The sequence below is a fragment of the Dasypus novemcinctus genome, chromosome 11 (genome assembly GCF_030445035.2).
Source record: "Dasypus novemcinctus isolate mDasNov1 chromosome 11, mDasNov1.1.hap2, whole genome shotgun sequence".
Taxonomy (NCBI): domain Eukaryota; kingdom Metazoa; phylum Chordata; class Mammalia; order Cingulata; family Dasypodidae; genus Dasypus; species Dasypus novemcinctus.
Window position 1 is genome coordinate 88365860 of NC_080683.1, and position 21988 is coordinate 88387847.

The following is a 21988-nucleotide window of genomic DNA, read 5'->3' on the forward strand; positions in this document are numbered from 1 at the left end:
CCCATATGGTAGATGGGAGCTCATCTGATTGAGCCACAGCTGCTTCCCAAGAACTATTAAGTTTTGATTATACATGAACAAAAATATTTTTATAAACACTGATGGAGAAATAATATATGTGAACAAAGGAGAGGTTTCATGGGTATCCTAAAGAGTGGTCCAAATAAACTTAAAAAATGGGGAAGTGACCAAGATATAACAGTCAGGGAAAAAAATATCAGAAGTGAGAAACTGGTCAAGAGCCTTCCCTCTTGCAAATGGTCCAGAAGCCCATGTTGGAAAGCAATCAATTATCCCCTGAAAAGATGCTCAACCTCCCTAGCATTCAGGGAAATGCAAAATGAAAAAACATAATGAGATGCCATTTTAGCCTATTAGATTGGCAAGATTCTAAAAATTTGATTATATCCAATATTGGTAATTGTGTGGAACATTGGGGGCATTCAAATGCTGCTTGTGGGAGTATAAATTTGTATTGCCTCAATATTGAAAATGCACATTCCTTTAGGTCAAACCATTCTACTTTCAGGAAGTGATCCACCAGAAACAATGCTTCACAGAGGTATTACAGCTAATAATCACTAAATGTCTACTATGTGCCAGGTACTGCACTAGGACATTTTAAGCATTAACTCATTTAATTCTCATTACAACCCCATGATGCTGATTTCTAAATATTTATTGAATACCTATATGTGCCAGGCATTGTTCTAGGTGCTTAGGGTATATCAGTGAACAAAACAAAGGAGCTTGCATTTTTCCAGAGGAAAGACAAAAAATAACATGAAAATAAATAGAGTATATAATAAATTAGAATGTAATAAGCGTTATGGGAAAATAAATAGAAAAAGGTAAGGGAGATTGGTAGTTCTGGTCTGGGACAGGAAGCAGGCTATAGTATTACACGGGCCATGGTTGGCCTCATTGAGCAGGTAAAATCTGAGTAATCTTAGAAGGAGGTGAAGGAGTTGTTCATGCAGATAGTCAGGGGAAAAGTGGTCCAGGCAGAACAAGAGCTTGAGTAAAGACTGTAGATAGGAGTGTGCAAGGCCAGTTCCAGTATCAGCCAGGAGGGCAGTGTGGGGACCAGAGTAAGTAAGGTGGAGAGTGCTAGGAGATGAAGTCAATGAGAAAAGAGGCCTGGACCCTATAAGGCCTCTTCTGACACTGCAGGAACTTGGGCTTGTACTGGGAGCACATGTGGGGGAGAGGGGGGAGGTGGGACCTTGAGAGAGGAGTGACATGATATGACTTACATTGATAAGGATCTAATTGCTGTATTGAGAATAGATATTCAGGGAACAAGAGAAAACCCTGATTCAAACAGTTTCTTTGGGAACAAATTGATACAACAAACCTAGTAAACCAGAATACCTGATCCTACAAGAATCCCATCTTTCATATAGACACAGTAACAAACTAGACTAAAGTCTCCAAAACAGCAGGGTCTAAAGCTGTGTACATGGAAGGTGAGGACATTTGAGAAGTTAGCACATTATCTTTTACCTTTTTATTCTGACTTATTTTAGGTCTTGAGGAATTTTTTCCTTTTTTGTGAAGGAGAAACAATGGTGAAGACTCAATGGGACACTCATATAGAGAAATGTGGACCTTTTCAGAGTAACGCTGGAAATCTTCAACCTCCACATCTCTATCCAACCTATGTTTGTAACAGAGGGGAAAAAGAAAGTCTAAATACATTGTTCAAAATTGCCTGATGAAAACATTGGAAATCAAAGAGCTTTGCAATTAAATTTTGTTGTTGTTGTCCATCAACCATTATGTTAACCAGAACTTTTATATTATTATTCACTCAATTGATCAATAACTATGTGCCTGGCACCAGACCCTTTATATTATTAATCAACCAATTAAGCAATAACTGTGTCTGGCACTAGCACATTCTGACAAATGAATATCTTTTACCTCACCACATCCCCTGGATGATTGGAACCACCTCTGTGTGACTTAATTTGTATTAAATTCCATCTTTGCTTATTCTTGTACTTAGGGAGCCCCCATTGTCTTTACTAAGAACTTAGATTAATGGTTTTGTTTAAAACCAGGCATTAAATTAAGAAGATATTTTAAAACTTATAAGAAGGATTTGTGCTTGTAACTCTGTGCTATATCATTAACAATAAGTATGACAAGAGCATCTAGCATTAATAGATTGTTGTGTGCCAGAGGCTGCGCAAAGTGATTTATGTGTATTATTTCATTTAATCCTCACAGCAAGCCTATAGGTCAGGGGCTATTATTATCTTCACTTCAAAGGTAAAGAAACTGGGGCTTACTTACTAAGGTTATATAGGAATTAAAGGGCAAAAAACTTATACACAAACCCAAGTATGTCATTTCCCCAAGGACATAAATTTTTAAACTACTATTATATTTTCCAAAGTCTTTGACAAAATTATTATTCTCAATTTTAATAATGGAAATATTTTCATTATTGACTTGCTCTTTTTTCTCATTCATGCAAATTTATAAATAATAAAAATGTTATACCTGGTAAAGTAGGCATTACTTATACAGCCGGTGAAATTGGCATACTGGGGACTGACAGGTGAACCACCGAAATAAAACTTCTTTTCACCTGTTTGTGCCTGTTCCACTTTCGCTTTGGTGGGATTTTTACTTCTGTGTATGCTTTTATCTACTATCAGTTCATATCTGCAAAGAAAAAAACTTCTTCACACACGGCAGCTAACATTTTCCCTTGAGTTCCAATATTAGGTTGGATAAGCAGGTTTTCTCATGGAATTGAAATGGAGCATCTAGTTAATAAAAAATTAGTGAGTTGCCAGATTATTCATGAGGCCCAGGATAAAATGAACATTTCTAAATGCAAAAAAAGACTCTCCAAAACATGACTGGCTTTTAAACTCATAAAAGCAAGCAGTTCAGATGACTTGACTAGTCCTCTACATTACTTTTTTTGTGTGGAGAAAACAACATATCTCATGATGATCATTTAGTCACATTTGTTGTAGACCATTTTCAATGTAAAGCACATTGAATGGATTTGATCTCAACTGTAAATGGAGTCTAGAAAAAGCCTATTGACATTTATTTTGATGGGAAGACTCAAAGAATTGGACATAGAATATCAGCAGTCTACAATAGAGGTTAATTTTTTTATTCCAGAACGTTTTTTATTACAAAAAAGAAATTCAGTATTAAATATTTAAAAGGTAAAGTTAGAGCTTTTAAAATGTGGCCACAAATGTAGCTTCCTCAATTGTTTAATTCACAATTTACTAAACCACTATTTGCTGAGCTCCCTCCATATGTAAATAACTGCACTTCATTAAGGAAGTAGAACAAGCAGTCACTTCCCTCAAGGAGAGTATAACCTATTGTTTTACTGAAAAAATCATATTTATGTTCAGTAATTTTATAGTGTCTTGAAAATTAGTAGCAAATTTCTTTTTAAAAAGGAAAATAATTCCCTTCTCTGTGTTTTTAAGTACTAGAAAACCAACAGGATAGCTTATTATTATTTGTAACAGTCATTTGACAGATTCATGCTGTACAAATAAAGAAATATGGTATAAAGAATATAAAGGGAGGATCTGTACCTCGTGGGTGAGACAGAGGTGATGATGAAGTGGGACAGCCCATCGTTGTACTGCTTATCTGCAGACTGAACTTTAACTCCCTTTACATCCATTATCACAGTGCCGTTATCCAGCGAAATGGAGAACACGTCTGACTGAAATGCAAGCACAGGGATGTACGTTGAGAGTCCAGCAATCCAAAAGAGGGCCATGTTTTCAATGCTTACTTCATGGTATTGTTTAAAGGGATACATGCTTTACAGGAAATGTGTTTGCAAAATAATTTCTATGAATAAGAAAAATATAATGTCATAATGCTTGTATTGTTTGTGTTCCCTATAAAATTAGACATGTTTCAAAGGAAAAAAGAATCTCCTAATATTCTGAACTGAAAATTTTTGGTGACTTTGTTATGCTGAGTATTGTTGGCCAGTCTCAGTGGCTCTCCTAACAGGCATTTATATCCATCATCAGTCTTATTTTAAACCTCTTTAGAAATACTGTATTTGAACCTCTGGGGATATATCTGGCTGATTAGGCAAGGATTAATTTGCTATTTTTGACTTTTTCAATGTTTCATTATTTTCATCTGTAGTGGTGAAAGAGAAATAAAAAAGCAGAAGTTAACATCCCTTTTTCTGAATTTGGTTATTGCTTATCTTAAAATATTGGCACAATGATAATCTTGCTTTTCTTTCCTTATATGGGCACCAACCTCTAAAGTCAGTGCTCAACACAGACAACTTTTTTGTCAAGTGTTATTTAACTAACCATGGTTCTCTGTGGCAGGTTTGATTGACAGAGGTCCTATAAAATACTGTGGCTAAATTTTCACAGAAGCAAATTAAATTAAATTTGATAGAAATGTGACAGATACAGACAATATATATGAAAAGTGAATGCTGCTTTCATAAATTACGACTGGTCCATCAGTGTATACATCGGTGATAACCTTTTCAGAGGTAAATCAGTTGGATCTTAGGATCACCAAACTTCCTACAGATCTTAGTTTATTCTTGAAATAATTTATCTTTATAAGCTGAACTCAAGTATTCTATAGCAAGTCCAAGAACAAAAACCTATGTCTTTTTTACTATTTTATAAACTGAATCAATCACATGTTGTTGATTCTTCACTTTTTAGTGCCATTATGGCTTTGGAAGTTTGGTGATACATATGAACCCCTACATAAAACAATGTTTTAAAATACGCAAAACAAAAAACATAGGAATAATAGAAAACCAATAATATTGAAATACAGTTTTTAAAATATTTAAATGACAAATCTGTGATATAGTAATACATGTATTTCTTTATCAACATAGTAACAAGATCTATTAGCAGTTCTAATAACGATTGTAGTTTAGAAGTGGTGATGAGAAGGAATGATATTTTGAAATATCTGTGATAACTGTAATGTTAAATGAAAAGTATCTATGATTGCTATTAATGACAAAGTCACATGGACTGCTAATACTACATTAATAATGAAAGAAAATGCTAAATTTCAGTTAGGAAAAAAAAGATGTAATTTTTCCCATCCAAGTCCACAGATGCCCTGAATCTTATTCATGAACCCCTGGAGGATGGTTCTAAGAATCCCAGGTTAAGAACTACTGACATACAATATATTTTATATTTTAAGGTGCCTAGAATGAGAGATTCTGCCTATGTTCATGTGAATGAAACTTAATCTGAATAGAAAACCACTTTTACTGTGCTTAAAAAGAGTTTTTAATGGACAAAACATTTATCACAAAGACATTTCCTCAGGGAAAAACAAATACTTACCCCTGAAGTATAATAGAAGAGTAACCCATTTGGTTGTAATGTTCGGAAATTAAAACCTCCTTCAAAGCCATCAAAGAAAGAAATTTTTTGACTTGAAGCAATGAAACTCTGTCCATTGAAATATGCTCTGCGTGATATCTGAGGGCCAAAGTAAAATTTCAAAATGAATATAGTGTTTTTGAAATTACTGAATGCTTAAAATTTTAAATACCAAGGTCCCTGCCTGTTAGTTCCTTTATTGAATGTGTACGTTTTGACTTCTGGTTGATGCTAGACTTCAGGCGTGTTAGCCTTTCTCTGCATTGCTCTAAATGATGGGATTTCTGCTTCTCTATCTCCTACACCCTGAGTTAGAACTATGCTCACATACACTCTCTGGGCTTTGCATACCTCACCCATTGAAAATTGAAGCCACTGGTCAAGTCACAGAGGGCTCCCAAGGACCTTCTAGTTTAATGACTTCCTTATGCTGGAGGTAGAAGGGAACCCAAGGTGGACATAGGACCACAGAGCAGCTGACAAAAACTTTTCCAGTTTTTGAGAGTGATTAAGTTTTGTGCCTATTTGTTTTAAAGATTTTGATTGGTACTTACAAGTGAGTCTTCTGGGCACCCATAACCAACTCCCAGGGTTTCTGTCTGCTCCAATAAGTTAAAGTCTTTCTTTTGGAACTGGAATCCCTTCATACAACCCCTGAAGTTGACATCTAGGAGGAGGTGTGCTCTTAGGGTCCTGGAAGAAAAACATTGGTCTTTACTGATTGAGCCATGATGATGATGATGTTATCCTATATAAGTAGGATATGAATGTCGAGTTTCCTTATAGTAACTGGCAATGGCTTTATATCATATCCTCATGCTTCATTTGATAAGGACACAGCAATGTATTATCTTGGCCTATACAATGTCTAATCTTGGCCAAAACAGTTCTGTTTTGGGTCTTGCCATCTTGTTTTCTTCTTCACGTTTTCAAAATCTTCTAACTTACATTAGTTCATCTTTATAACAATCAGTGAAATAGATGGGAATATGATTTATTTCTTTTTTATCAGTTGATTATTAATTTGAACTACAGGGAACTGATATATTTGTAGTTCAAAAGCAGTCAACTATTGGGAATGATGTGGTTTAACCTATAAAATGAAATTAAGAGATGGCAAGTTATTCTCTTATATAACAAATAGTAGAATTAGGATTTGAACCCAGATCTTCAGACTTCCACTAATCCACTTAGGTAATGAACCCATCTTCTTGGCCTTACTTGTAACATACTGTAATCAACTGCTGGGGAGGGAATAATGTCCCACACAAAAGGCTTGCTCAAGTCCCAGTGCCTCGTCCTGTTGGTGTGAACCCATTTGTGAATAGGACAACTGAAGATATTATTAGTTAAGGTGATGTCATTATCACCAAAATGAATGAGGGCAGCCTTTTACTCCAATATGGCTGAAGTCCTTATAAGCAAAGGAGATTGGATATGGGCGAGAAACCATAGGGAGCTGCCAGAAGCTGGAAGTCAACAGAACCCAAAAGAGAAAGGAGAAGATGCCACCATGTACATTGTCATATGACGGAAAAGCCAAGGAACCCAAAAGACTGTGGGCCAGTCAGATGATAATGACCCCAGGAAGAAGCAAGCCTTCTTACCTCTGAAACCAAGAGTCAAAAACTTTCTGTTGTTAAGCCAACCATTGTATGGCATTTGTCTTAGCAGCCGGGAAACTAAGACACTGACTATGACAAAAGGAATGTCTTAGGGAACCTTGGGCCTTTGGTTCAATAGGAAAGTAAAAAATCTTTTATCTTTAGGACCAGGTTGGCATCTTGCTCAATACTGTAATCCCAGTACTTATTATTATGCCTGGAATATAGGAGGTATCCCAAAATATGTTATTGGATGTTGAATGCACGTGAAGTTAGTTTTGATTAAATTGTAATGACTTCAGTGTATTTTAGATAGACACTAGGCAAACTAAGGGAAGTAACAGTCCCACATATTCTTCTCTAACAAGACCAAGCATGGAGTATGATGATAATTGTCAGATGGGGTGATACAACAGTGATCATAATGGTTAAGGGTCCTATTTGTTACAGCTGAAGGATATGAAAGAAGCTTAGGGAATCTTCTTTAAATATGAAGCATTGCAACATGGAAGGGCAATTGCATCAATTTTGATTCAATATAAGGAAAAGCTTTTGACAATTGAAGCCATTAAAAATAGATTTTTTTTTTGTCTTCCGAGGCATCACATATCCACCAATAAATTCATTCAAAGAGAGATATGAGGATCATTGGAGAGGAGGATTCTGGATTGGATGGGAGGTCGGATTCCCAACCCTGGCAGCACAGTAGAATCACCTACTTGGGAGTTTTTTCTGTTTTTTGTTTTAATATTATGTTGGGGCCTTACCTTAAATCAATTAAATTATAATTTCTGGAGACCAGGGCCCAGGCAATGGCACTTGTTAAAGCTCTCCAGATTATTCCAGATTATTCAAATGATAACCAGGGTTGAGAACAATTGGACTGTCTTATCTTAAAGTTGCTTCTCAGCTTTAGGGCTTCTGCTGCTATGAATTGATTACAATAAGAGCTGAAATTTTTTAATAAATTAGGATAATGTTTCATTATATAATACATAATCCACAATCCCTTGGATTACCTTTAAAATGTTTGTACCCTCATTAGATACTATTTGAGAATTCAAAATAAGTTTAAATTAAGAATAAACAAAAGTAAAGGTACACAACAGTGCTTTGTGTTCATACAATACATATGTTCTGCCCCTTTTCTCGTCAATGAGAAATATTGCATTAGCATATAGACCAGAAATAATACAACAATTAAAGAAACCTGTAGATTGCACCTACTTGATGCTAATTTAAGGGAGCTTACAAGGGCTTGCTGCAGAGGGCCTGTGTGAGCATGAATGGGTGACACATAAAGGTAGTGAATGGTGGGTACCTAAACCTTTAACTGGAACTCTCTGGGTGTTTAGTACTCAGCCCAATACATTACTTGGAACAAGCAGCTATTTAACAAAAAATCTTACCTGGATTGTAAGATTTCTGCGGGAGCCCCTCCAATGTATATATCTGTAAAAGGTATTTTCATCTTTTCATTATCCATGCTCTTGACATGCCGCCTGTCAACTACCAAGATCATTTTCTTATCATTGTGGTAAATAATTGAGATCTAGGAGAAATAACATAATGTAAGTCTTGATCAACTGTTTACTAATCAACCTTTTAAAGACTATATATTTTAACTATTCTGGTTATAACAGCTGGTCCTCCATGTCCTTTTGCTTGTTTTTTTTTTTCACAAAATGGGGAATAGATTTTCCATTTTTACTCAGACACATTAAAACTCTTCCCTATGCAACCAACAGGTCATATTTCATGGGGAAGGATGTCTATATGGAGAGGTAGCTGGCCCAAGAAGAATGTTGTCATGAGACCTGCTCTTTTCTCTTTTTCCTTTGGAGGGATTTATGAAGGAATTATAATCAGGTGCTTCTGAACCCTAGAAAGCATGTTACTAGGTGTCAATTTTTGTTGGTTACATAGTGAGTGGCTTTAATGAATTGGTGAATATGCTATGGTCAGAGAAATAGCTAAAATATTCATCTTTTATTGTAAGCCATCCTCACGAAGGGTATGAACTTTAAATTAAAAAAGGAAATATACCCCCAGTGTGGGACATGACACCCGGGGATAAGCCTCCCTGGCACTGAGGAATCACTACCAAATACCAGCTGATGATGCAACTAGAAAATGACCTTGAATTAAAGGTTCAACGCGGACCAGCAGAATATCCCTGTCTACATATAATAACAGAAGTTTGAAATGCTGTTTGACCTAATGTAAGGGGGAAATGGAAAGGAGAAATGAGTTTATATGGCTATGAGTCTCTAAAAAAGAGTCTGGAGGTTGTCAGAAGGATTGCCCTTATGCACACCTGAGCAGAGTCTCAGAGACAGATAAAGTAGATACAGCCCCAGGTATTGATTCTTTTGAGGGTTAAAGAGACCCACAGGTTCTATGGTCATGGCAGATGGGGTTCACTGCCATGTCAGTTGGCCCTTCTTTGGAGCTGGTATTTCTGTGTGATGGAACTTGGACACAGATGGGATCTCTTTTCACAAGACTTTCATGCTACTTTACAGGAATTGTAGTTGGTGCTGGGGTTTAAGATAGATCTAGGGGATTTGAATCTCTGGACTGACAATATGATAGCCAGGCCCTGAGCCTCAAGAGACTTCAACTCCTACACTCTGATTTATTGGACTTACCCCACTCAGCTAACATGGAGTTGAAGAATGTCAACCACCACACCATGGAGCCTAGAGTGCCTACAACTGAAAGCAGGAGGATTGCATCCAGTATCCATGTGGAATCTAAGTCCCCTCTTGACATAGATGTGCAATGAACACAACCAATCCAAGGTCCACAGAGAAAATGTGGCATTGGTGTGGGAAAAGTGGCCATGGTGGCTGCTGGGTGCGGGGAATGGGAGGAAGAGATGAGATGTGTAGGCGTTTTCGGGACTTGGAGTTGTCCTGGGTGGTGCTTCAGGGACAATTACCGGACATTGTAGATCCTCCCAGGGCCCACTGGATGGAACGTGGGAGAGTATGGGCTATGATGTGGACCACTGTCCATGAAGTGCAGCGATGCCCAGAGATGTACTTACCAAATGCAATGGATGTGTCATGATGATGGGAGACAGTGTTGCTGTGAGGGGAGTGGTGGGGTGGGGGCTGTGGGGTTGAATGGGACCTCATATTTTTTTAATGTAATGTTTTTAAAAAATGAATAAAAAAATTAAAAAAAAAAGGAAATATAGCTTCCTACTCTCTGCATTTTGGCTCAATTTAAAAGATATTGGGAAGTAGATGCAGCTCAGTGGTTGCGCACCTGCTTCCCCTATATGAGGTCCTGATTCAATACCTGGTACCTCCTAAAAAAACAAAAACAAAACAAAAAACCAGTAATAAAATCTTTAAAGAAAGATATTATGCCTTTTATATGCATAAGAAGCTACAGATTTAGAGCAGCTGTTAATAAAAACCTAGATGAAGTATTATCAGTATAAGCACATCTGTTTCTTTCTTTTTTTTTTTTTTAAAGATTTATTTATTCATTTAATTCCCCCCCCTCCCCTGGTTGTCTGTTCTTGGTGTCTATTTGCTGCGTCTTGTTTCTTTGTCTGCTTCTGTTGTCATCAGCGGCACAGGAAGTGTGGGCGGCGCCATTCCTGGGCAGGCTGCTTTTTCTTTTCACGCTGGGTGGCTTTCATCATGGGCGCACTCCTTGTGCGTGGGGCTCCCCCACGCGGGGGACACCCTTGCGTGGCACGGCACTCCTTGCGCGCATCAGCACTGCGTATGGCCAGCTCCACACGGGTCAAGGAGGCCCGGGGCTTGAACCGCGGACCTCCCATATGGTAGACGGACGCCCTAACCACTGGGCCAAAGTCCGTTTCCCCACATCTGTTTCAAGACTAAAGAACACTCATTATGGGTTATCTTTATAAGGAAACTTAGTATTTTCTAAATTTTGGATAAAGGTTTAAAAGGAAATTTTATGTTTACTTAAATTTACTCTTTTTACATTTAGTGGGTATCAAAGGGTAAGTGAAAATGCCTGTGTATCTATACTCTGGCAATTTCAACAAATGTACAGAAGGATTCTACAGGAGTGCCATTGTCATCGAGATAGCGTTAATAGGGGCCTTTTGTTTAATAAAGCAATTAAAAGGAATATTTCAGTGATTCTTTTATTAGAAATGTTGATATGACAACAACATCTTTTAAAGCAAATGTAATTCTGGGGATGGACAGATGATGGCTTTTTAGTTGCTCTCTAGATGTGAAGGTGTTTAGTTTAATTATCCTACCTCATGTGATCATCTGATTAGATCAATAGCTCTATGTACAAAAAATAAAAATAGGACGATTTGTACCTCATGGTATTTTGCATCATTAATTTGAGCCTTCTTCAATGTGTCTTCAAGATGCACAGGGCCATTGCTGAATCCAAAGTCATAGAACACGTGTAGGTAACCATTGTGCATTTCCAGACTGAAAAACATACTCTGAGGACAAAGAAGTTGTAAGATGTGAGCATCTGCTATTATGAAAGTGCAGATTTAGCTAAATTTGAGGAATGACACTGTATTTTTTATTATTGAAATTATTCAAAGACTGAGGAAGTCTCATGAAATTCTTACTCTGAAATAAAAATTCCTAGTATTTTCATATCAGCAGTTATTTCCCATATTTAACATACCAGTTTAAGTGTTAGCCACAATTTAAAACACATGTATTTTTTGTTTTTTATACTACTTTATGAATTAATAGGTGAAGTTTTAAGTTTACATTATTAACCTATATAAAGTCTTGAAAAGAGAGTATAATAGACGATATGTAGTCAACTGCCTTGTCTTCGGGCAACTTTTGAAAATTTTAACAATCCAGTAGAAGCAAATTGTATACATTTTGAGATAATAATGGGTAATATTGAGAAAATATTTCTAAAGTATTCTGAAATAATCCCCCCAAATTATTGGCAAATATGGATATAAGAAAAAGAAGATAATCTCTTTATTCTTTTGAAACATGGGAAGTATGTAAATAAATATGAAGTTATATATGCACTTGGACCCACAATATCCTAGAACCAAAGTAATTCTGTAACTTTAAGTAATTTACTGGTCAAGTTTGCTTGTTTTCCTAAGATAGTTAAAAAATAAAAAAATTTGATGGATTTGATAAATAACATTGTAATAAAGTCCCTATTCTATAGAAAGTGATCTCTTGAGTAGACCTTGCATACTTCTAGGAGTGTGGAAAATGATCCATTGGGGTTTAGAAAGAAAATATTTCAACTTCTATTTATTATCCTTTTTAAAAATCTAAAATGGAGAAAGAAATTAATCTGCAGTAATTAATATGTGAATTGATCCTGGGCCTTCATTTCGTCCCTCTATTAGACTTCAGTGGGTTTCAGGTAGTGTGTGAGTCTGAGTGGGGTTCTCCACTTGAAAGAATGACAGTGGCTTCTCACCCATTTCTTCACTTTTAGCTTTTAGTAATTTATAGCAGTTTATGTGTTGTCACATGGATTTATGAAAGATATGATTTAAATAAGAGGATATTTACAGTACTTCTGTGTTGAGATATGGAGTGATGTAAAATCTCGAGACTTATAGATGTTTGCTGGTTATCCTCTGTAAATTACTAAAAAGGCTGTCAAGTTTAAAAAGAGTTACACATTTTTCTTTATAAAATCAAGTATTCAAAAATTGCCCACCTTTATTTGTGATAACATGTCTTTCAGTAGTATGACACCTACCGGTTATTTAAAAAAAATAAACATGCTTGCGCTGTTGCTTCCAGGTAAAGGTGTCATTATAACAATGGATGAGAGAGTAACTTTTTTTTTTTAAAGAAATTGTGCTCTGGAGAGATGAGTTTTGAAACGGATGTTTGGGAATTTTTATATTGTTTATTTTGATTTTGTTAATGCAAACAATGTAAATGTGCTACCTATAAAAAATATCATATCTGTATATTAAAACATCTGCAGGAAGAAATTTCTAACCTGCTTAAAAATCTTTTGAATGAAGATTTTCATTGGTTTCAAATCTGTTTGTTAAAAGCTTATAAAATCTTATATATCTGATTAGCTTGCAAGAACTGACATCAGGAAAGAGGGAAATTTACCAATCAAATTTCAAAGAAAACTTTCGCTAATTGGTAGTGAGACCGAAAAATGGTGTCATGATTTGGTAAACATAGCCAGGATATATTTTTTTATTTTTGATTTTTGTGAGGTGTCTTTTCCAGTTTCAACAGCAAGTAAGCGATCATATTGAAATAAACTGGACTGTCACAAAGGGTTTAACAAGATTTTAAAAAATAATTAAGCATGTGTGATTAGATTGCTCTCACTAACACTGCTATTAACAATAATTTTTAGTGAGCAAAAATATTTTTCTATCATTAGAAATAAAAATTAATTTTAAAACATTTTATTTCATATTTATATAATTTGTCTTTTATTTCTAGTTTTGCTTTTTTTATAATGCATCTATGTGTAGTACATGTATATCATTTATATATATATTTATATATAGTAAGCCTGCAAAGATTTTTTTTAATTGATTGGAGTATATGATTAAAATAGAAGAGCAGTGTTAAATTTCTGTAGGCGCAATGCTTGCCTAGATCTTGATGCTGATTTTCCTCAAAATTTCTTTAGTATATTAAAAGGCATGTTAAAAACCCATCCAAAAATGAGGTGGAAGGGAATGCATTTTGGAGTTGTCTTTATTTATTCCTGTCATCACTTTCTTGAAGAAAAATCTAATTTTGCTTTTTAAACTAGAAATGCAGTTTGATGACATGACAAAATCAACCTGGGAAGTTTCCTGAAAATATGAGCAGCTGAAAGAAAAGGAAATAAAAGAGCAGATGGAGGATTTTTTTTCTCTTTTACTTACTCCATTGACCATCAGGAGCACAAGGCCATTGTCAGCTGGTGTTCGAACTTCTATGTCAAAGCGAGTGACCTGACCAAATTTGCCTCTCTTCGTGATGTCCCTCACCATGGCATAGCTGGAGCCGTCGAAGAAGTAGCTGGCAGCCCGTCTCTGAGTGAAGGCCAGTTTATTTCTGAAATGGAAATGTCAGGATCACTTGAACCTTTCAGTTTCTGTTATGTTTTTCAAGTGAGGCTCTTTCAGTCCATTTGCTCGGACCTTGGACCTTGCAGCATTTAACTGAAGTCTTGTTGTCTCCACAGAAGCGACAAGAAGTTTTTATAGGTAAGTTAAGTGAATTGTTCTTAATGATTTTCTGCTCTATCCTTGCACTAAGACAGAAGACTCTAGTGAAACTCTAGCCTCTGGAATTCTAAATCAAAGCTGCAACCAAATTGTTTAACACTTTTAATGCTTGTGAGTGCTCAGTGCTCATCTGAAGTAGAGAATAACTGAAGGGCTTTTATTTTTAAATTTCTGTAGGCATGGGTATTATGCACTTTCAAAACTGGTTTCCCCAAAGGGAAGATTGAAAGCCTGAATATCAACCCATACCTTGCTGCTTTTGCATGACTATCAAAGTCTTCTCTACTCTTAACTGGCTCTTACCTGGCACAGGGCACTGCCTTAGTGGGGTCCATACTATAGATGTGCTTAAAGTTGTATAAGCTGATCACATCATTATTCAAAGTGGCCAATTCCAGGCAGCCAACAAAGCCAGGAAGGTTTAAGCTGGCAGGGAGCTGTGTGACAGAGAAAAGAAAGTCAACCATCTCTTGATCATATCTCACCCAGATGACATAGAACAGACCATGAAACACTAGTAGATCAAGGGGACTTACCCATTGATATAAATATTTTTCTAGATTTGAGTTTGTGTCCACTCTATGCCAAATAATTTAGATAAGCAGTGATTTATCAGTTGTGTATAGCTTAGAGAAGATGGGATTTATTGAGTATATACTATGTACCAGGCACATGCTAGTCAGTGAATCAACATTTTACCAGTTTTGTGAGTTTGGCATTTTTATCATATAAAGAGAAGAAAAGTGAGTCTCAGAGAGATTCAGTAATGTGTCCATAACCACTAAGTAATATGCTGTAATTGAAAACCTTAGAGTTACTTTCCATTTTCTTGAGCCTTTCTCCTCCTTCTGATCATACATGGGTTGTCAGGGAGTTTATGTTCTTTTGTGTATGACTTATAGGAAAGTGAGGCTGGATTAATGAAAGCAAAGGGGACTATAGAGTAGTTAGCCATTTATTTTGCATTATATTTGGCCTCTGTCCCAAAGCTAGAAAGAAGGGAAATAGGACTAGTTCCATCAGTGAGTATTTAAAAACTTTGGTGTTTTTTTATTGCCATTGAGGAAGGGTTTACTTAACCAAGATGGATAAATATCCTTCTAGGGGTTTTCTTAGGAATTTTACTCATGGTTAATCTTTTCATCCTTTACAACCTTGGTCACCTGTGTTTATAACAAGTACTTTACATGATTCTGAATCCTAAAGCAAGCTAGGATACACTAACTTTATGCATTCGTGACCCAAATGTCTAATTTGACATCAATAGAAAGGCCACAATCATCATCAACAAAAACATTGTCCAATCACAATAAAACAAGGTAATGCCCATACTTGAATATTTATGGCAATTCTTATCCCTGTACCCAAATAATAATGCTATGTTAAAACAAGAAAACTGCCTTATGTCATTCAGTTTACATCTCAGTAAAACACAAGGGACTTCATGGAGGCAGCAATAGAAAACATAAACTCTGGGCTGACTTGCCAGGAGGAAGAGCCTTGAACTCACTTGACTCCAATCAAGAGCTTGGCTGAAGAAAGTATGTTGCTATGCTGAAGGATATCCAGGTGGCCATTCCTCAGAAACTATAAAATCTGATTTTGGAATAAACCATGCATGTGGGCTTCTGTAGAACTGCCTTTACCACATTTCACCATAGCTTCATCCTTCATTGAGGACCAACTTTGGAAATCTCTGTGAAAACTCACTTGGGAAGATAGTGCTCACTGTGTTACATGATGCCTTCCACTTTAGCAGTCACAGGAAATGTTTATCAGGCCCTGCATTCGAAGCATGCTTATTCTCCTTCTGAGCAGTGGTCTCCTTAACTTATGGTTTCTCCTTTGCACTGGCTGCTGACCACATTAGGCTCTCACTGGTATCATCTCGAGTGAGTGTGCTAGATCTAGCCTCAGCACTGCTTCATTAAGTTTTTCTCTAGTCCTTTCCCCCCTTAACTTTGATTTTTCTTCCTTACTTTTAAAACTCCTGGATGTATTTTTGTAAACTGCTTAAAATCCTTTCATAATGAGGTAAGGAATAAATAAATATATTTACGTTGCATTTTATGGTTTACAAAACACTTTTATGTGGTGTTTTACTTGGCTTACACTCCTTAATGACTATGTGAAAAAATCTATTTTACTTATTTACAAATGAAGAAGCTAAGACTCAGAGGGGTTATAAATTACCCAAAGTCCTCTCATAGTCTGGTGGAGCTGAGTTTCAATCACACGTCCAGAGATCTTTTTGCTAAAGTATGTAGGTTCCAACAAGATGATGTTGGCTGAGTTGGTACTGGAGTTGGTAAGTATGTCTAAGACACTTGAATCTTCGGGCTGTCCATGTGCCAGCTAGGTCCTGAGCCTCAACGGAGTTGCAACACCTACTCTTCAGTTCACTGGATTCACCCAGGACAACTGACAAGGAGGTGATGATGGACAACCACAATACCAAGGAACTGAGAGTGTCTACAACTACAAGCAAGAGTTCCATCCATTGGCCATATGGGACTAAAGCCCCCACTCAATTACAGGTAGAGTGGGGATCACCATCCCAGAGCTCTCAGGATTGGGGAATGAACTATGGACTAGAGTGGACTTACTGGTATTCTATGATAGACTTATTATGATGCCAGCAATGGAAGAACTTATATCATTGATGTGGAGGCAGTGGCCATTGGAGGTTCTGAGGTTGGGGAGAAGAAAAACAGGTATAATATGGGGGCATTTTCAGGACTTGGGAATTGTCCTGAATGACACTACAATAACAGATATAGGCCAATATATATCTTGCCTTAACTTACAATATTGTGTGGGAGAGAATATAAACTACAATGTACACTATAATCCATGCTTAGTGGCAATGCTCCAAAATGTGTTCATCAGTTGCAAAGAAGGTTGTTGTTAATGTGGGTAAATGTGGGCAGTGTGGGGAGTGGGGGATATGGGAATCCCCTATAATTTTTATGTAACTTTTATGTAATCTAAATATCTTTTAAAAAATAAAAAAAAAATTGAAAACGTATGTAACAGAAAATAGACATTTTGAAGCTGGAGAAACAACAGGGAAGAACAATAGGAACAATAAGGGCATTTGAAAAAGAGTCAGAAATTAAGGAATATTGAGTCATTTGATGCTATCAAATAAAAATAAATTTGGAAAAAAATGAGAAGCATTATCTAATAAAATTAATAAAATAATAAGGAATGTGGATAAAGGATCATTAAATTTTTCACTGAATATTAGAGCTAGTATGTTCCTCATTAAGAGGTAATTTTAACATAAATAAAATGAAGAATGTCTTTACATGGAAAATAAACTCATGCAAGAAGTAGCTCCAAAAGATAGCACAGGCTAAAATTTATGGAAGCTCAGTTGTTCAACAGGAAATCTTTTGTCCAGAAAAATAAGCACCTTTGGATCTGTTTTTTCCCATAAGGCTCCCAGCTTAATAGGTGAAGATTTATTTAGACCACCAGTTCTGGTTCTTGGGCTAATGAAACCTTCCAAAGAAAATTAACAAACTGGAATGTGGACACATCCATTAGTTTCTCATAGGCTTCTTCATTGCCCATACTTTCTGCTTAGTACATGCCCTCGCTCATCCCCGATTTTTATGTCTATATTAATTGAAAAAACCGATTTTTTGAAACTGCAATCTGCAAGCTGAAGACTAGATCCCAACTGTGATGACACACAGGTCCAGACCCTCCTGCAACAGCAGGTATTATTAATAGATGTATTCATCTGAATGAAATGACTTGATCCTCAAGTGTTAACTAGAACTTGAAAGCACTTGACGATGAAAAATGAGAAGTTGAGACCATATTTATACAACTAGATTTATAGAATCCTGATTCAGAATTCTACCACCAATGAATGAACCTCTTTCTTAAAATGATAATCAGGTTTTTTTTCCATTCCCAAATCACTATAGGTATTAAGGATTTATAAAAGCAGTCACTGTAGGTTTGTAATATTTTAAAACATAGCTGGGGAGTGGATGTGGCTCAGGCAGTTGGGTGACTGCTTCCCACATGGGAGGTCCCAGGTTTGGTTTCTGGTGCTTCCTAAAGAAGACAGACAAACAATGAGCAGACATTGAGCAAAAACAAAGAGCAGACAATGAAAAAAAAAAAAAGAGCAGACGATGAGAAAAATCAACAAGCAGACAACAAGCAAAAAACTGAGCAGACAACAAGCAAAAAACAACCAGCAGGCAACCAACAAAAAGAAAAAAGGAGCAAGACAGTGAGCAAACAACAAGTAGACAGCAAGCAAAAATAAAAAAAAAATGAGCAGGGAGTAGATGTGGCTCAAGCTGTTGGGTGCCTGCCTCCCACATGGGAGTTCAGTTCCTGGTGCCTCCTAAGATGAAATGAGCAGAAAACGAGCAGAAACAGCAAGCAAGAACAATGAGCAGACTAGTAAACAGACAAGGGAGCCATGGAACGGGGCGGGGGGGGGGGGGGACTTAAAAAAACAAACATGGCTGGATTTCTTACCTTGAAGTTTAAAGGCACCCCGCCAACATAAAACACCGTGTCCTCTGGGTCCAGATCCAGCAAGGAGTCATCGCCTGCAAATTCCCCCTTTTTAATGAACTTTTCCTCGGCTGTGCTACTTAGACTTCGGACTGTTAAAAATATCTTTCCGTGTTTTCCTACCCTGTTGAGACAAAGAATTTTCATTCTTTATTAGCCAAATGATTTGTAGAAAATAATTTTCCCCTTTATGTCAAAATGGTAATGTTCTCTCATCGCATGACTGTTGATTGAATTTAGTCACAAGAATAAGCATCTATGGAATGTCAGCGATCAGTGAGAAGGGAAAAAAGATTCCATTTTGCATTTGGGAATTAATTCATGAATTGGCCAAGTAGAGATCTAATAATTGCTATTTAGAAATGATGACCAGTTTTTCTAATCTTTTATTTTCAACTGGGGTATGGGGAAAGGAATATAGGAAGGAAGGAAGAAAGAAAAGAAAGAACAAAGGGAAGAAAATGCTGTTTATAACATCAACAGGAAGATTGGGTGTGAGAGTGAGTGCATTCAATAGATCTCTTATGAAATGTGCATATAAACCATGGGACCAGGGAGCCACCTCACCTTTCAATCTTGACAATGCTGAAGTGAGCAGGCCAGGAACTGACAGGCTTGGAATCAAGGGGAATCTCCACATCCTTAGTTCCCAAATTATAAACGTATACCAGGTTATCATTTTTGATTGCAAGTCCCATGTACTCTTTTCTGGCCTGAAATGTCAAGAAGTCACTTAAAAAAAATCCATAGGAATGAATATTGTCTTTTCATTTCTTTAAAAGATAATTAGCTACCCAAACACTTGGCTGTAAAGAAGAGACTCCTGCCTTGTATTGTTATCCAGAGTTCCTGTTGGACTGGCAGTGACTCTTCTTTTACAGCCTCCCTGTAGCTGCATCCGAGTGCTGCCCCCCGCACGTGCTCTAGTGTCCATCCCAGACATGGAGTGAAGCAATTGCAGGCTTGGGAAATTAGACAGCTGCTGGGAGTTGTGATAACATTGCTTGACTAGCCCAACAATACTGGTCTCTATGCTTTTTCAGACAGGATTTGGCATCAAACATATATAGGCAGCTGTTATTTCAAGGGTCCTTGTAATGCTGCCTTCAGACTCCTCAACATTAGTAGTGTGATGACGATATGAAGCAGCTGCAGAAATACCGCATACTGAGAAGGAATTACTTATCCTTGAATTACCAGTTTAGTCTTGCCATTAAAATGATTTATATCATCTGAGATACCAGAATGGGAATTTGTTTGCATAGGTAGTTTTGTTTTTAGGAAAAAGTCAAAGCACCTCTCTTTCTTTTTTAATATTATTCCCTCTTTTAAAGCCTCATGTGCTTACATTTTTGCTTCCAAGGTAGAGGATAAACTGATCTGCAGTCCCTGTTGCTTCTGGCTTCTTCATAGGAGGTTTCATGTACAGGCTCAGGGATGTAAAGGCCTTTAAGTCATCCACACTGGTTTTGGGGTGGACTTCAACGGTTGACTGGCCATCAAACATCATGGAGACTTGAATCTGGAGGTATAAAATTGTTTCATTAAAGTAGTGGGCACAGTGTGTGATTTCCCAGGTTCCCATGCTTCTCAGGGGGTATCTCTCACGATAGGTGCTCCTGAACTCTCCTCTCCTCTATTTACTTTATTTACTTATTTATATCCTCTCTTTGTTGAAGGAAAGATTTAAGGCAAAATTGCAGGAGTTTACATTTAAAGTGGAATGAAAGAAAGCATAAAAGGGTGACAAAGTAGATCTAAGGAGGAGGATAAATATGAATTCCACGATGAACTACCACTTGGTTTAGGTGAGCTAAACACCTTGAAGGGATACCTGGTTAGTTACACAATCAATAAGCCCCATACAATTTAACAAAAGTTAATTGTTTAGGAGAAGTATTAATATATAACTAATCTTGGGTATTAACTCAGCTAGGGCTTTCTCCCCAGGGGCTTCATAAAAGGCGCACTAAGTGAGGGTGTAGGCAACATCCTATGTCTGTAGTGTTGAGAGGAATCTGGATGCAACTCTGGAGTCTTAGACCAGGGTTTAAAATCAGGTTCTGTCACTTATTAGCTGTGTGACTATGAACCAGTTACTTACTCCTCTTTGCTTCAATTTCCATATCGATAAAATAGGAACAATTATAACTCTGAAGAGCTTCCAAGTGCCTTGCTCTATCTTTATAATTGTAATGACAGGTTTATTAAGATGTTTCTTGTAATGATTTTTAGAAAAGCATCACAACAAAGCACAATTCAGTAAATATATTTCTAAGAGCCCCAGCTATGATATGGGTTAGGGCCCCTGTTCCCTGCTGAATGGGTCTGATTCAGAGGTGATTTTCAGAGTATTTGGAAGTGGATGTACTACATATTCCTATGCCATTTGTGCAAATCTCTTAAAATAATATTGACATCACTAAATAATATTGATTTTGGTTAATGTTGATTGTCAGTGACTTCAATACATTCCAAATCCCCTGGAATACAGGCGTCCTACTCTGCTCTTGAGTAAAGAGCAATACATCTTAATAAACAATCAAGGAGTGTGGGATTAAAGTCATTTGTAAAAATTGAGAGTCTACGGTGGATGCATGTCTGAACAGAAAGCAACTCATTCTGGAGAGCCAAGGGGGCTCCAAAGATAAGGCCAAGACTTTCTTTAGAAAATGGTTTTAGATGATTAAGGCTTCAAAGTTCCAACTCCATATAAATAAACTTACAAGAAAGTACTACATAAAACTAGCTTTGAGATTGCTATTTCTTGATATACCTTTAAGAAAAACTTTTTTGAAATATTCACCCAGATATCTAAATAAGATAATTTACAATATGGGATCATTTATCAGGTATCATTTAAAAGTTGGGCATAGTACCAAAAGTGATCTCCTTGATTATACAATAGTTGATGTCTAACTCTTCTTTCTGCCAGTAATTAGGGTCAATAGTCTGCTCAGGCTACTTGTCAAATGAGAAAGTAACTCATATAATTTGTTGTAAAATGATGTTGGTCTTTAAATTATTTTTAAAAAATTAGAAAGGAGACCAAGAATAAGCACTATTTTAATGCACTGCCAAATGTTAATTGATGTGTCAGGAGATTTTACTACCAACATGGGCCCTAGTTATGGCATTGTTGGGCTGCTTATGTACAAATGTCTCACAAGAAGGTCTTTGCTGAGTTTATATAGCTTAGTCCTTATGTGATTCTGTAGTCAAGCCTACAGAGT

The 21988-nt window shown here is 36.7% G+C and overlaps 1 protein-coding gene across 4 annotated transcripts in view; it reads right to left on the reverse strand.

Moving 5' to 3' along the window:
• The window catches only part of LAMA4 (laminin subunit alpha 4), a 153696-nt gene that overhangs the window by 16189 nt on the left and 115519 nt on the right, over positions 1-21988 (reverse strand). For all 4 annotated transcript variants that reach the window (XM_071218633.1, XM_004455854.5, XM_058307300.2 and 1 more), the window contains 12 exons: positions 20104-20277; positions 19323-19468; positions 18717-18879; positions 14511-14644; positions 13863-14034; positions 11322-11453; positions 8407-8549; positions 5948-6086; positions 5355-5492; positions 3585-3718; positions 2512-2676; positions 1507-1660 (listed from right to left, as the gene is read on the reverse strand). In XM_071218633.1, the coding sequence (XP_071074734.1) occupies positions 1507-1660; positions 2512-2676; positions 3585-3718; positions 5355-5492; positions 5948-6086; positions 8407-8549; positions 11322-11453; positions 13863-14034; positions 14511-14644; positions 18717-18879; positions 19323-19468; positions 20104-20277 (1794 nt within the window). The remainder of the gene's footprint in view (positions 1-1506; positions 1661-2511; positions 2677-3584; positions 3719-5354; positions 5493-5947; positions 6087-8406; positions 8550-11321; positions 11454-13862; positions 14035-14510; positions 14645-18716; positions 18880-19322; positions 19469-20103; positions 20278-21988) is intronic.